Source organism: Ursus arctos, unplaced genomic scaffold (genome assembly GCF_023065955.2).
Source record: "Ursus arctos isolate Adak ecotype North America unplaced genomic scaffold, UrsArc2.0 scaffold_5, whole genome shotgun sequence".
NCBI lineage: Eukaryota > Metazoa > Chordata > Mammalia > Carnivora > Ursidae > Ursus > Ursus arctos.
Window position 1 is genome coordinate 75,401,941 of NW_026623067.1, and position 15,050 is coordinate 75,416,990.

Sequence of the window (15,050 nt, forward strand, 5' to 3'; positions counted from 1 at the left end):
TTTAACTAGGTTAGTAAAAGTATCTGAATTTTCTTTTTTTCTATGGAAAGAAATGAATAAAATGTAAAATATGATATGCTCTATCCATAGTCTTATTTTACTGCAGTAATTTGACAGCCTTCAGATTCAGTTGCTGAAATATATTGGAGGGTAGCAATAGTATATCAAGTAAGAGTAGCAGATGCTCTATAACTTACATTTGTTTTAGAATATGTTGTTATATAAATTCTGGATTAGGCAGCTGGAAGTCCATAACTATTTATTCCAAAAAGGAAGGCATTTTGTGCTTACTTCTGAGAGGAAAACAGTTAACTTCATTGTAATGTCTTTCTTTTCTTCTACCACTTTGGCATACAGCTTATCACATTTCTCATTAGATGGATTCTGAAGTATCCTCTGAGAGTTGCCATATAATATGATGGAGTTAACAAGCAATTGTTTAAAAAAAGTTTTGTTTAACCTGCTTATACTTTTTTTGGAAAGCTCCTGAGTAACAGAATTAAGAATCTATTTAGTTCAGGTTTATAGATATTTATTGAAGACTTTTGATGTACCAGGCACTGTGTTGTGTACTAGGCAAAATGAGTAAGACCACATGTCAGACTTCAAAGTGTTTACTATTTAGTGGTGAAAACAGAACATGGAAACTATTAATTACATTTAGTGTGTATTGTGTGTGGGCAGAAATTTAAAGCCAGAAACTCACTTTTACCCCACTTCAAGTTGTCCTTAACAGAAATTATTGTTCGTACGTTCAGATAATTCTTTCTTTGATGCCTGGAATAGGAAGAAAGAAAAATCTTCCTTTTTCTTAGTTTTCGGTTTTATTTCTTGAATAACTGAAAAAAGTCAATCAGGTACAGTCAGGAATTGTTCTTTGATTGGAGGATTGCAGCCTGCTAAAAGACACTCATATCTCCATAGGAATCCCAGTACAAGTGAAAGGGAACCCAAGATGGCACCAGAGGCCTTACACATTTCAGCTCATATCATAGTTGTTCCTAGGAAGACAGTGATTCTCTTATGTCTTTGTAAAGGTAGTGCCTTAAGTACATTGTGGTATATGTCATGAACTCATTTTTACTCCCATCTCTTTTAGAATTCTCTGTGTGGGTATATATGCAGCTGTCTTTAACATCATTGGTAGGTGGTTTGTGAATTCAGTTTGGATTTCTTGGCAAGAAAAATTGAAATATTTGAGATAGGTGAAAATAATTGTTCATTGCTATTCAAGTAAAATAAGAGCTGTGAATTCTTCTATTAAGCCTTTTTTTGTATGCAGGTAGTAGACTTGCAGATGAGAAGTCTTATCAGTAAAAAGCTCAGAAATAATCAGAAATAATCTATAATCTGAAACTTTTTTATCTATATTGTACCTTTAACTTGGACAGGAACTAGATAAAATATTTCTGTTCAGGATTATTCATGAAAAGATCAACAAAGCATTACATTTTTTGAAGATACACAGAAATCACTTTATTATTCAGGACCCTTGTTTTGAATTATTTTCATTGAAAGAATTTACTACTGTTTAGTACCTTTTGATTTAGAGGAAGAGATTTTACCTTCTTTTGCAGTTAGATAAAGTTGGATAACATAAGAAGTACATGTTGTTGAAATTATACTTCATTGATTGCCTGAACCATTTATATATACATGCAGAAAGAAATTCAGAATGACGAAGATTCCCAGAGCCATTCTGTTTGGAATAAACATAGCAATCAGGAAAAAAACAAAGATTTCTGGAAAGATACGAGATTTCTTGAAATGAAAGGTGACTTAAAAGAGACCATGTGTAGAACCCAGGTAAAACTTCATGGGCCAAAAAAATGTACATTTCTGGTTCTTACATAATTGTTTGAGAGGCAATATATGGTAGAAATTACATGAATTTTGAAATCAGAGCTAGTATTTGAACCCAGCTCTGTGTTTTATTGTCTGTGATTTGAGCTTATTCAAGATATTGCCCTGTGTCTCTGTTTTTGAGACTCTTATTGAAATAATGCATAGATGCATATGGAAACACACAGTTCCTGATATGTAGTATGTTTTCAACACATGAGAATTACTTAAAATTCCCCTGAATGTTTAATATAACTGTACTTCTTATAAAGGGTTCTTCTCTGTCAGCAATATGTATATTCGTGATTCATGATCTGAAGTCTAGTATTTTGCTGCATATTGAACAAAATTTTTTTAAATGATACAAATGAATTCTATTTTGATTTAATAAGGAGAACAAACAGGAAGGACTTTGAACTTGGAGCAATGAAAAGTGGATTAAGAAAGCATATATGTGGCTCTCATGTAAAACTTTTCAAATAGCAGTAACCAAAAAAAGGCATTATTACTTTTACCCTAGAATAGCTAATGTTTAATTATGCTGAATTTCATACTGTGTTTTATAGAACAGACTCTTCAGTTGATTTACCAAATCATTGGCCCATAGTTGTTATTACTTAGGCTAAACTAAAATTTTTTTGAAGATTTATTTATTTATTTATTTGAGAGAGAAAGAGGGCACGTGAGGTGGGGAGGGGCAGAGGGAGAGGGAGAGGGAAATTGGCAGATTCCCCGCACAGCGCACAGTGACCCTGAGATCATGACGTGAGCCGACCTGAGCCAAAACCAAGAGTCATGCCCAAGAGTTGGACATTCAACTGATTGAGCCAGCCAGGTGCCCCTAAACTAAAATATTTTTAACCGTGAGTAGAAAGAAATTAAAAATTCTGCTTTTACTGCAATTGTCAAAAATTGTACAAAGAAAACTTAAAGAACTGGAACTTCTTGAACTCACCAGTGCCTTAAATTATATATGAGAGATTAGATAAAACTTTACAACAGATTAAAATATTAATGCAATTCTTTTCTGGCTTTTCTAAAGTACAGTTGATATTTATGTGACTTATAAGACTGCTGCTTTCTATGATTAACTACATATACATGGTCTTAATAAGAGGCTTTTTGAGCTAATCTATCTGAGAAAAATGCATCATAAGCCACAGTATAAAAATGTTAACTTTCAGAAAAGAATATAAAATGATGGGAGTTACTAAAATAAACTTAGTTTTTTTTAACGTGGAAAAAAGAATCAAATGGAGATTACATGAAAGATACAGAAATTATGAAAATATATCAATTTATATAGTATAACACTATTTAAATTCAGGTAGAAATTTCTATTTTTAGAAATAAGTTTCTTTGTACAAAAAAACAGACTCCTAAATATCGAGAACTGATGGTCACCAGAGGGAAGGTGAGGGGAGAATGGATGAGATAGGCGACGGAGACTAAAAGCACACTTAACCATTATGAGCATTGAGTAGTAATGTATAGAATTGTTGAATCACTATATTGTATGCCTGTAACTAATATAATGAATGTATTTATAATGCATATATAATATAACTTTGTATAATGAATAAACAATATGGTTTTAATACTCCTTATTCTGTTTTTTATTATAACTATATGTTCTGTAAAAAGATTTTTTGAGATTTTTTATCTGGTATGCCTAATAATGGCGAGATTCTATTTGGTCTACAGTCTAAAATTATTTTTAGAAAGATTTGGAAAAATAAGAGCACCTAGGTGGCTCAGTTGGTTGAGTGTCTGCCTTTGGCTCAGGTCATGATCTTGGGATCCTGGGATCAAGCCTCGCATTGGGCTCTCTGCTCAGCGGGGAGTCTGCTTCTCTTTCCGTCTGTGTTCTTTCTCTCTCTCTCTCCTTCGCTCTCAAGTAAATGAATAAAAATCTTTAAAAATCTTTTCTTAAATCTTTGGAAAAATAATGAAGATAAGCAAATTCTGTTTGTGACTAATCGTAAGACAAATGGGGCGGGGGGGAAGCAGAGATTCCAAGAAAAAGTATTAATAAAAGTACCTACATGAAATGTATATGTGAACTCAATATAAACCTTTCTGAACTAAAAATCTACATTTCTCTGCTTCATTTTAATGTAACTAAGATGTAATACAATTTTCAGGACTCTTTACTATAGTTAATCTTGTATGTACGTTTTAGAAAACCTGCCTTCCTGAGTGGGTTTTTCTGTTGTGATTCGCATTGGTTGTGTTAAGGCTGTGTTTCATCCACAGTCTAACTGAAGTATTCTTACATACATGTAGAAAGAAATGCAAAATCATGATGAAGATGTTAATGTTAGTTCTCTTTTGACTGAACATCACAAAAAAGAAAAAGTCAGAGATTCCGGTAGAGATTTGAAATTTGTTAAAATGAGAGATGTTTTAAGAAGGCACACATGTGGAAGTCAGGTAAGACCTTCCAAATGAAAAATAATTTATATTTTACAACTCTTTTCTAAATCCAGCAAATGTAAAGATATTCATAAAATTGTTTCTTGTGAATTACATGTACAAAAATGTTTATAAGGCATCTGTGTACGATTTTAAAAAGAAGACGGAAGAGTGCTACGTATGCTCCAGCTTGGTTAAGAAATAGAGCATTACAAGTTTTTTTAAGATCCTACTGTGTGTCATTTCTAAACAGTATCTTTTTGTTTCTCTTTCCATGAGTGACCTCTGTCTTTGTATTTGTGTTGTTTTCTTGTTTTTCATTATAGTTTTGCCAGTTATGTACTCCTCTCTAGCAATATATTGTTCAGTTTTGCCCGTTAATGAACTTTTTATAGTTGATGGTATTGATAATCTTATGACTTGTTTTTTTTTTTTAGTGCTATATATAATGCTTAATTGATCAATTGATTCCCAGCTATATCTTTAACCATTTTATTTACTGATATAAGTAAATTTGGGTTTCGTGTTAGCTTGCTTGGTTTTTGCAGTTATGAACAGATGTGGCATGAACAGTGTGAACATTTTCTTACACGACTCTTGGTGCACATGTTCAAGAGTTTCTCTAGCTTAGGATATATTCCTTGGGGTGGCTTTGCTGGGTCATAATAAGGCTGTGCATATTTAACTGTAACAGGTAATGCCCAACGGTTTTACAAAATGTTTTACTAATGTATACCCACTTTAACAATGGATGAGATTTCCTCTTCTATAAAACTATTTTTTTAACGGTGTATACTTGTGTTATAAGTCATACTCTTGAGTTTATTTGGATTTTGTAACGTGTATCATTCATGTTGAGATTTAATTGTGATCTAAATACTTGTAGAAGGAAGTTAAGAAAAAGGATGAAGATGTTCAAAGGAGTTATACTTTGAGGAAAAAACGCAAAAAAGAAAATGAAAGAGATTCCAGGAAAGACATTGAACATAGCAAAATTAAAAGTACCTCAAGAAAGCACATATATAGAGATCAGGTAAAACTTTGTAAGCTAAGCTAAACAGTTAATTTTCTTTGGCTTCCATAATATAGTCTAGACATATAATCTTACTTTTATAATTGCTTGCTGTGTCAAACATAACCTGCACGTCTTATGAAAAAAATGGTCTTCAGTTGATCTGGTGTGATATTCATAACTAATGTTGTAATTAACTTTGGTTTATAAGGACAGTATTTTTTTTACATGCATGCACAAGGAAATTTGAATTAATAATCAGGATATTCAAATATATTATTGTTTTGCCTGAATGTCACAAAAACAAAAAAGAAACACAGGTTCTGAAAAAAAGAGGCTAAAATTCGTAAAATAAAAAAAAAAATACGTTAAGACTACATGTGTATGTAGTTTGGATAATACAGTCTGATCTATTTTAGTTTTTGTCTTGCTTGTCTCTGGTATAATATAGATCATTTTTAATAAGATAGCTTGTCTTTTGAATGGGATCCTTCTTGAGTTCATTATTCTAGAGTATAACTTGATTTTATCTAAACTGAATATATGCATATATTCAGAAGGATCTTCAGAAAAATGATAAGGGTAAATAAATAATGAATCATGTTATGTGTGACCATGGCAACAAAGGGATTGGGGGAAAGATTCCAGGAAAGATTGGGAACAGGTTAGAAGGAATATTACCCTAGGTAAAACTTTCCAAATTAAAATGTTTGCTTTTTTTGAACTTTTTATTTCATTGTGTAATTTTTATAAAATATGATTGTAAGGATCTTTGTTGAGGTTAGTTAATCCTTCATGAATGTGTTCTTCTTGTATTCTGTTACTTACGATACTTAATGTTTGTGGTGATATTGTCTTTAGTACGCTGTCTAAAGTACTTTTACATGTATGCAGAAAGAAATGAAGAATTCTGTTTTTGCTGATCATGCCAAAGAATCAAAAACCAAGGATGTCAGAACAGATGTGGATATTGCTGAAATAAAAAATGAGTTAAGGAAGCACATATATAGAGCTCAGGTAGAACTTGGCATACTAAAATTTTCTGTAGTTTCGTATCCTTCTCTAGTAGAACCAAAATATAATAATAGTAATAACTCATTATTACGTTAATGTGTCTTAAAATTTTCTGTTTATTAATTTGTTATGAACAGTAATGTTTTTGTACATTTAATAAGCCGAATTCTCTGCCGTTTATAGCTCAGTGAAACTACAGATGAATTGGGTGTTTATAGACTGCTGTAGCTTCATGCTAAAATGCTCCCTAGCTTGGGGCATCTGGGCGGCTCGGTTGGTTAAGCATCTGACTATTGATTTCCGCTCGGACTTTGATCTCGGGGTTGTGAAATCGAGCCTGGTGTCAGGCTCCATGGAGCCTGCTTAAGATTTTCTCTCTCCCTCTCTCCCTCTCCTTCTGCCCCTTGCCCCTCTCTCCCTCCCTCTCACTTTCTTTCTCTGTCTTCCTCTCTAAAAAAAAAAAATAATAATAATAAAATAAAATAATAAAGTAAAATGCTTGCTAGCCTGATACTTGACAATGCGGCCCTTTTCTGGTGTTCCGGGTCAGCCTCAGTCTTAGGCAGCCCTTTAGAGTTTTGGGGGAAGGATTTTCTCAGTGATCTTGCCCTGCCCCCAGTGGTAGGGGATTGCTAATGATCTGGGACCCTGATCTTTTCTTTCCCTTCTCCAGGGGTAAAGATTTTGTTTTCCTATTCCCTTCCCCGAGGGTTATGGGTGTTCGATTCTACCTCCTAAGTGGAAGCCAGAGCTTTATCATTGTTTTAATTTGTATTTCTTTTGACAGTAGTAAGTTTGAGTATATTTTATACCTTCACTTGCCATTTGTGTTATTTCTTTGTTACCTGCTTACTTATATTCTTTTTCAGTTTTCCATTAGGTTATTTTATATCATTGTATCTAGAACTGTTTATATAATCAGAATATTATCTCTTTTTATGTTGGTTACAAGTATTTTTCCAGTATAATCTTTTAAACAAATACACAATTATAGGTATTTTTAAACAATAGAGGAAGATTCTGCATGTTATTATATAGAAAACATGACCACATTTTTTTCTTTGGACTTTTAAACAAAATATTCTCCTCATTTTTATTTCTAATTATTAAAATACTAAGGGCAGTAGACGTCTTCAGTTCTTCAAAGTGAATATGACTTTATTTTTTAAGTTAGTTTAGAAAGAGAAAATAGAGAATGTTCACACTCATGAGTGTGCTATTACTTTAAAATAATGGAAGATAATAGTCTGAGTAAATGTGTATCAGTATCAGATCAGTTATGGCTATTAATGTGCTCCTGAGTCTGTTGTGTAAGTTTGCCCAAGGTTTTATTTTTTGTACACTGAAATGTATTTTTCTACCTAAAAACATGCTTAATTTTGGTAATATGGTTGCTATTTTGTAGGCTATCAGATACAGCTGCATTAGAATAGATAAACAACCAGTATACAATATTGAGGTAAGGGGCTTGGAGTAGGGTGGTGATGGAGTCAAATACATAAGCTTGTGTTTTGATGTTTTTAGTTACTTTGATATAAAGGAATGTGTTGTTTGCATAACAAAGCCTCCTATCAAATTTGGAATGTATTTTCTCTAACCAGAAATGAAAAAGAAAAATAATATTCTGTCAAAGCTCCAAAAAAATTGTATACGGTAGTACAAACTGATAACAAGAATTAAAAACTTAGCTTGTACTCATCATGGATGAGTTATGTACCACTGTTACCACATTTCATAGCTTTCATAATTACTACTTCTAGATTAAATTTTCAGGATAATATTTTTTAAAGTATATTATTTCCTTTGTATCATTATTCATTCCTTTAAAATTTATTTTATGTATTCTTTCAGAGTATTTTAATTCTCTGCTAGTTCAATGTAGTTATTTTTGCCGTTAAAAATATTTTGCCCAAGGGGAATGTATTTCATGGAACTCTTAGAGTTTATATTAATGTGCATCCTTTGAGTGATTCTGTGACACTATAGCAAATACTGTGCTTGATGACATCTTAATATATTCAGTGTATCTTAATGGGTATAGTTTGCTTATACTTTTAAAAGAAAACCAAAAAATAATTTTGCCCCTAAAGAACTATGTGTAGTTGTAGCTCTGCCTGAGGTCTCCTCATTATCAGCCATGCTTTGCAAATGCCTATTCAAATTTTCTTTTAGTGGTAGTATTTCCCCTTACTATTTAAGACAACAGAGAGTAATAAATCAATTAATAATGTGTATTTTTGTAGTACCTTATAGTTAAAAACCACATTCATATAAATAATCTTTTTGTGAACCACATAACAATCCTATGAAGTCTTGAGGACAGAATTACCTTCATTTTACAGATGAGAAAATTTGAAGTCTCCTTACTAATTCAAGATTTGCTCCCAGAATTTTTTTCTTCTTTGAGTCATAGAATCTTTTTTTTTTTTTTTAGGTTAAAAATGCTGAATTTCCCAGAGGTGTATTAAATTTAATTGAAAGTCTCATAGAAGGACAGTTTTTTAAAGAAGCAATTGAAGAACTTTCCTCTTTACAAGCACACTATATCCCCCCTGTATGCCTTCTTCATGCTCTACTAGAGAACATTTTACAGGTAAGAGTAGTCTTAAGAGTTTATAGTCTTTAGGAGAATGTTAAAATATGAACATTCTCATTTTTTATATATTTACAGTTAATTTCTCTTTTCAGTATTTTTTTCCTCATTTTAATAGGAAATGCAGTACCCGCTTATTACAATTTCTTCTTTCTTTTTTTTTTTTATTTTTACTTTTTGTGGGGGGGTATATTTTGTATTTGGAGTTACTATAGAACATTTATTAAAAATTCAGTTTATTAGATAGTAGTCATAATGCAACTAACCCAGCAATGAGAGACAAAATGGGACCTTAATGGATTTATAGGAATTTGAAGTTACACAGTAGGGACTGGGTGTCACAAAAGCAAAGTATTGATTGGGTGCTATAGGATTGTCTCACAGGGGTTATTTGCCTTGGTAAATTCACCAGGGTATTGTCCATGGCCTTCAGTCTTAGACATCTACAGCCTGATCTCGGTTATGTCCCAGAATTCATCCAAATTCAGGAGGTGAAATTATGCTGATAATGTCATAAGACTTAAAAAACACCATTACCTGGTGCAGGATGTCAGAAAAAGCAGAGCAGCATTGTCAGAAATCTTCCTTGACTTCACTGGGTGAACTGTTTTATGAATGCACCAAGGAAACGGAGTCATTCTGCAGTCCCTCAGAGACTGATTTGGGGTGGGAGGAGTATATTCTAGTACTACTCTGGAGGAGGGGGGTGCATCTTCAGGACGGTTGATGCAGAAGAAGATGCAGAGGGGAAATGAGTACTATCTCTGTTAGGAGTTCATTCTGAATAATCCCATCAGGGAGCTCAGCTAGCACTTTTGTGAAGGCTTGTTTTCCTGTGTTTGTCCAGGTGGGAGCGTGGATCTCCCCCCATAAGGATTATGGGACTGGGCATCAGCTCTCTTTGATCGGCCCCAGTGAGGTCAAGCCTGAGGTGCCCGTTTCCATTTTTAAACTATTTTCTAGGTACTACTCTGCGTGATTTAATTTATTTTGTTAGCATCTCCAAGATCATTTTCTCTTGGGAAAAATTTATCCGATTGTTTTTCTGTGGCAGTAAAGTATCTAACATAAAAATCTGATAACAATGATCTAGAAAGCCATTTGTACAGTGATAATAATCATTTTTATTCACAGTATACACAGACAATAAACATATTCCTTAAACTGAAAGCTAGTGAGAACGGCTTTTCAAAGGTAGCTTTCTAATTACGTTCTTCATCACAGTGCCAATTTGAAGAAATAACAGGTGTAAGCTATGTCAGAGTAATGTTGGTGATAACTAAGCATATTACATGAAAAGCTTCATACCTTTAATTCCTTTCAGGTCACATTTGGGAACTCTTAATCTCACTATAATCATGAAAAGTAAAATGGACATTTCATGTAAGTCTCAATAGCTGGGATTACTTAATGTATAGATACATATTTAGAATGTGCCTTTCTCAGTTGTAGTATTTTACTAGCTAAATATGATAACTTCTATTTGATCTCCTTTGTCCAAACACATATATTTGGTAAGAAAGGTCAGAGTTATTACAGTTTTAGACTGAAGTAACTGATCAAAGTATACTTTTAGCTATAGTGTTTAATTTGTTTATTTTTAAATAACAGGATAACATAGATACATTTTCTGGCCGATACTTTCATATATTGTCAGCTCTTCTTCACCTACATCCTCCTTGGAAGTCCCCAGCCATGTCACGATATTACTTAGAGCTGTTTCAATGCCCAACTTGTATGAAAGGAGCATGGTCTCTAATAGAAGTGCTTATCAGGTAAGGAATTTGACATGTGAGGATGTTAAATTTCATCTCCCACAGTTCTGCTGTGTATGTTTTAGATATAAATGCAAGAAGTAAATTTCATTTTAGAAAATGTGTGTGTATAGTATGTGTGTTGTATTTTTTTAAAAACTTAAAAAGGGGCCAAGTCTAGGGGCACTTGGGCAGCTCAGTGGGTTAAGCATTGGACTCTTGATTTCAGCTCAGGTCATGATCTCAGGGTCATGAGATCGAGCCCCATGTTGGGCTCCATTCTGGGTGTGGAGCCTGCCTGGGATTCTCTCTCTTCTTCTCCCTCCTATGTGTTCTCTCCCTTTCTCTAAAAAAAAAAAAAGAAAGAAAGAAAGAAAAAAAAATAAACAACAGGCCAAATCTAGATTGGTCATATTTGTCATTTAGTTTACCAAAAAAAAAAAAAAAAAAAAAAAAAAAAGTTTAATGAATACATGAAATAAACAGGAGAGCCAAATCATTATTTGTTTTTATTTTTTGATTGTTTTCCGTAACAATATGTGTGCATATTAAAATCTAATTAAAATTTATTGAATATGGTTATCAAATTTTGGTAATCAAAAGTGTAAACACTGTAACTGTATATATTATCTCTTTTAGTGTGTTTTGTTACTTTTTTTCAGCTAGAAATTTGAATTTTTGGAGTTTTTTGGGTGTTTTAGGGTTTCGTTTTGTTTTTAAAGATTTTATTTGATAGACAGGGAACAGAAGCAGGGCAAGTGGGAGAGGGAGAGGCAGGCTCCCTGCTGATCAGGGAGCCTGATGCGGGGCTCGATCCCAGGACCCTGGGATCATGACCCAAGCTGAAGGCAGATGCTTAATGACTGAGCCACCCAGGCGCCCCTAGAAATCTGAATTTTGAAACTGTTTCCTAGATAGTCATTCCTTTTGTGTGTCTGCATATCATCTTCCTAGATTTTTCCTTTGTCTTGAAAATTTTTCTCTGGAAATCCTTTCTTTTTCTCTTTCTACCAAATCCATGAATTGTTTTTCTTCTCTGAGCTCCCTGTATCTGATATAGCCTGCTTTTGTCTAGAAAATACTTTCTTTTTATCCAAGTGCTCAGTTTTAGGGCTCCATAGTAGTGAGAGGAAGGTACTTGACTAGCCAGGCAAAGGCTAGACATTTGGTTATCTCTTTGAGATTCATAAAGCTTCATTTTCTGTCTTGGTTGTGATATATTTGAAGTGAGCTAATCATCTAGATGGCATGCATTTATTCATTCTTTCAGCAGATGTTTATTGAGTACTTATTGGGAGTCAGGCACTGTGCTACACTCTGGGGATAAAACGGTAAATAGAGAATATTGTTCCTTTACTTTTGGAGGTGACTGAGATGTAAACACAATTTTAACACAACAGTACTAACCCAGCATTGGTATAGAATGTGAGGATATATGGGTTATGTGGCTGACATGCTTTCTAATTTCCAGATCTGTTTCTTTCTTTACTGTCTTTCTTTACCGTCATCAAGCTCTCATTGCTTCTTATGTAAACTATTGCAATACCTGCTTTATTGATCTTGATTCTGCTTTTTTCCCTTTAATTTATCTTCCAGAGTACCTCAGTATACTCTTTCCAAAGTGATGTTGTCATTTACCAGATGAAAATTTTCAATTAACTTACACATCATGTATAAGAGACAGTTGAAATTCCTTAGCAAAATGTGTAAGACCTTTCGTGACTTAGATGCTGTATGTGTCTCCATTTTCATCTTCATTATTTTCCTAAATGTGCCCAGTGACTATTTTTCATTGCCTATTCCTTTACTCGTATGTTTTCTCCTCCTAAATGTGCCTGCATTCCTGCATCCTACAAATACCTGGCCAACGCCTAATTATACTTCAACTTGTAACTCATGTCACTACATAATTTTTGACCTTTTCTTTCAGTTAAGTTTTTCACTCATGTCAGCTTCTTTCTTTCTAGAAAGTACTCTGTTTTTAAAGGATTTTTTAAATTCAGTTATAATTAATATACAGCATTCTTTCAGTTTCAGATATAACAATACAAGGATTCATCAATTCTCTATATTACTCATTGCTCATCATGATGAGTTATGCTTTAATTCCCATCACCAATTTCAGCCATCCACCCATCTGCCTCCCTTCTGGCAACCCCCAGTTTGTTCTCTGTATTTAAGAGTTTGGTTTATTTTGTCTCTTCTTTTCTTTGTTAGTTTATTTTGTTTTTTAAATCCCACACATGAGTGAAATTACATGGTAATTGGCTTTCTCTGACTTATTTCACTTAGCACTATACCCTCTAGATTCATCCATGTTGTAGCAAATGGCAAGATTTTGTATTTTTTATGGCTGAGTAATGTTCCTTTGTATATATCTACCACATCTTCCTTATTCATTCATGTCTGGATGCATACTTGGGTTGCTTCCATACCATGGCTGTTGTAAATAATGCTGCAGTAAACACAGTGCATATATCTTTTCCGTTTAGTGTTTTCATTTCCCTTGGGCAAATACCCAGTAGTAGAATTACTGGATCATAATTTTTAGTTTTTAATTTTTTTTAATTTGTTAATTTTTTGAGGAACCTCCATACTATTTTCCACAGCTTGCATTCCCACCAGTTCCATGAGAGTTCCTTTTTTCTCCATGTCCTTGCCAAACTTGTTTCTTGTGTTTGATTTTGACCATACTGATAGGTGTAAGGTGATGATAATCTCATTGTAGTTTTGATTGGCATTTCTCTGATGATTAATGAAGTTGAGCATCTTTTTATGTGTCTCTTTGGCCATCTGGATGTCTTCTTTGGAGAAATGTCTGTTCATATCTTCTGCCCATTTTTAATTAGATTATCTGTTTTTTGGGTGTTGAGTTGTCTAAGGTGTTCATAATTTTGGATATTAACCTCTTATCAGATACCTCATTTTCATATATTTTTCTCCCATTATTAGATTGTCTCTTTATTTTCTTGATGGTTTCCTTTGCTGGGCAAAAGGATTTTATTTTGGTGCAGTTCCAGTAGTTTAATTTTGCTTTTGTTTTCCTTGCCTTAGGAGACATACCTAGACAAATGTTACTGCAGTTGATGTCAGAAATTACTGCCCGTGTTTTCTTCTAGGAATTTTATGATTTCAGGTCTCACATTTAGGTTTTTATTCCATTTTGAGTTTATTTTTATATATGGTATAAGAAAGTGGTCCAGTTTCATTTTTTTTCATGTAGCTGTCCAGTTTTCCCAGTAGCATTTGTTCAAGAGACAGTCTTTTTCTCATATATTCTTGCCTTCTTTGCCATGGATTAATTGACCATATAATTATGGGTTTATTTCTGGGCTTTCTATTCTGTTCCATTGATTGATGTGTTTGTTTTTGTGCCAGTACTACACTGTTTTGATTGGTACAGCTTTGTAATTAACCTTGAGATGTAGGATTGTAATACCTCCGTATTTTGTTTTTGTTTTTTTAAGATTTTTACTTACTTACTTTAGAGAGAAACAGAGCGTGCAGTGTGGGACAGGGCTGAGGGGTAGGGAGAGACTCTCAAGCTGACTGTGTGCTGAGCATGAAGCCCAGCACAGGGCTCAATCTCATGATCGGGTTGGACATTGGACTGACTGAGCATCCAGACATCCCGTGATACCTCCAGTTTTATTCTTCTTAACATTGCTTTGGCTATTTGGGGTCTTCTCTGGTTGTGTATAAATTTTAGTATTGTTTGTTCTAGTTTTAGGAAAAATGCTGTTGATATTTTGATAGGGATTGTGTTAAATCTGTAGATTGCTTTGAATAGCATGGACATTTTAACAATATTGGTTCTCCCAATGCATGAGCATGGAGTATCTTTCCATTTCTTTGTATCTTCTTCAGTATCTTTCATCAGTGTCTTATAGTTTTCAAAGTACAGGTCTTTCACTTCCTTGGTTAAGTTTATTTGTATGCATATTATTCTTTTTGGTACATTCCTAAATGGAATTGTTCTCAAATTTTCTTTCTGCTAATTCATTATTAATGTACAGAAATACAACACATCTTTGTATATTGAATTTGTGTCCTACAACTTGATTGAATTAATTTATCACTTCTAGTAGTTTTTTGGTGGAATCTTTAGGGTTTTCTATATATAGTATCATGTCATCTGTAAATAGGGAAAGTTTTACTTCTTCCTTACCAATTTCAATGCCTTTTAGTTCTTTTTCTTGTCTGATTGCTGTGACTAGGACTGTGTTCAATCAAAGCGGTGAGAGTGGACATCTTTGTCTTGTTCTTGATCGTAGAGGTAAAGCTCTCAGTTTTTCACCCTTAGGGATGATGTTAGCTGTGGGCTTTTCATAAATGACCTTTATTACGTTGAGTTATGTTCCCTCTAAACCTGCTTTGTTGAGGGTTTTTTTCATGAATGGATATTTTAATTTGTGAAATG

The 15,050-nt window shown here is 33.5% G+C and overlaps 1 protein-coding gene across 3 annotated transcripts in view; it reads left to right on the forward strand.

Moving 5' to 3' along the window:
• Positions 1–15,050, forward strand: part of SLF1 (SMC5-SMC6 complex localization factor 1) — a 71,103-nt gene that overhangs the window by 19,384 nt on the left and 36,669 nt on the right. Inside the window, exons 6-12 of one of the 3 annotated variants that reach the window (XM_026498608.4) lie at positions 1,663–1,806; positions 4,129–4,275; positions 5,144–5,290; positions 6,164–6,286; positions 7,689–7,742; positions 8,718–8,876; positions 10,488–10,651. In XM_026498608.4, the coding sequence (XP_026354393.2) occupies positions 1,663–1,806; positions 4,129–4,275; positions 5,144–5,290; positions 6,164–6,286; positions 7,689–7,742; positions 8,718–8,876; positions 10,488–10,651 (938 nt within the window). Of the gene's footprint in view, positions 1–1,662; positions 1,807–4,128; positions 4,276–5,143; positions 5,291–6,163; positions 6,287–7,688; positions 7,743–8,717; positions 8,877–9,723; positions 9,808–10,487; positions 10,652–15,050 lie in introns of all 3 variants that reach the window. The other 2 variants (XM_048220971.2, XM_057307501.1) reach the window with 2 other exon arrangements.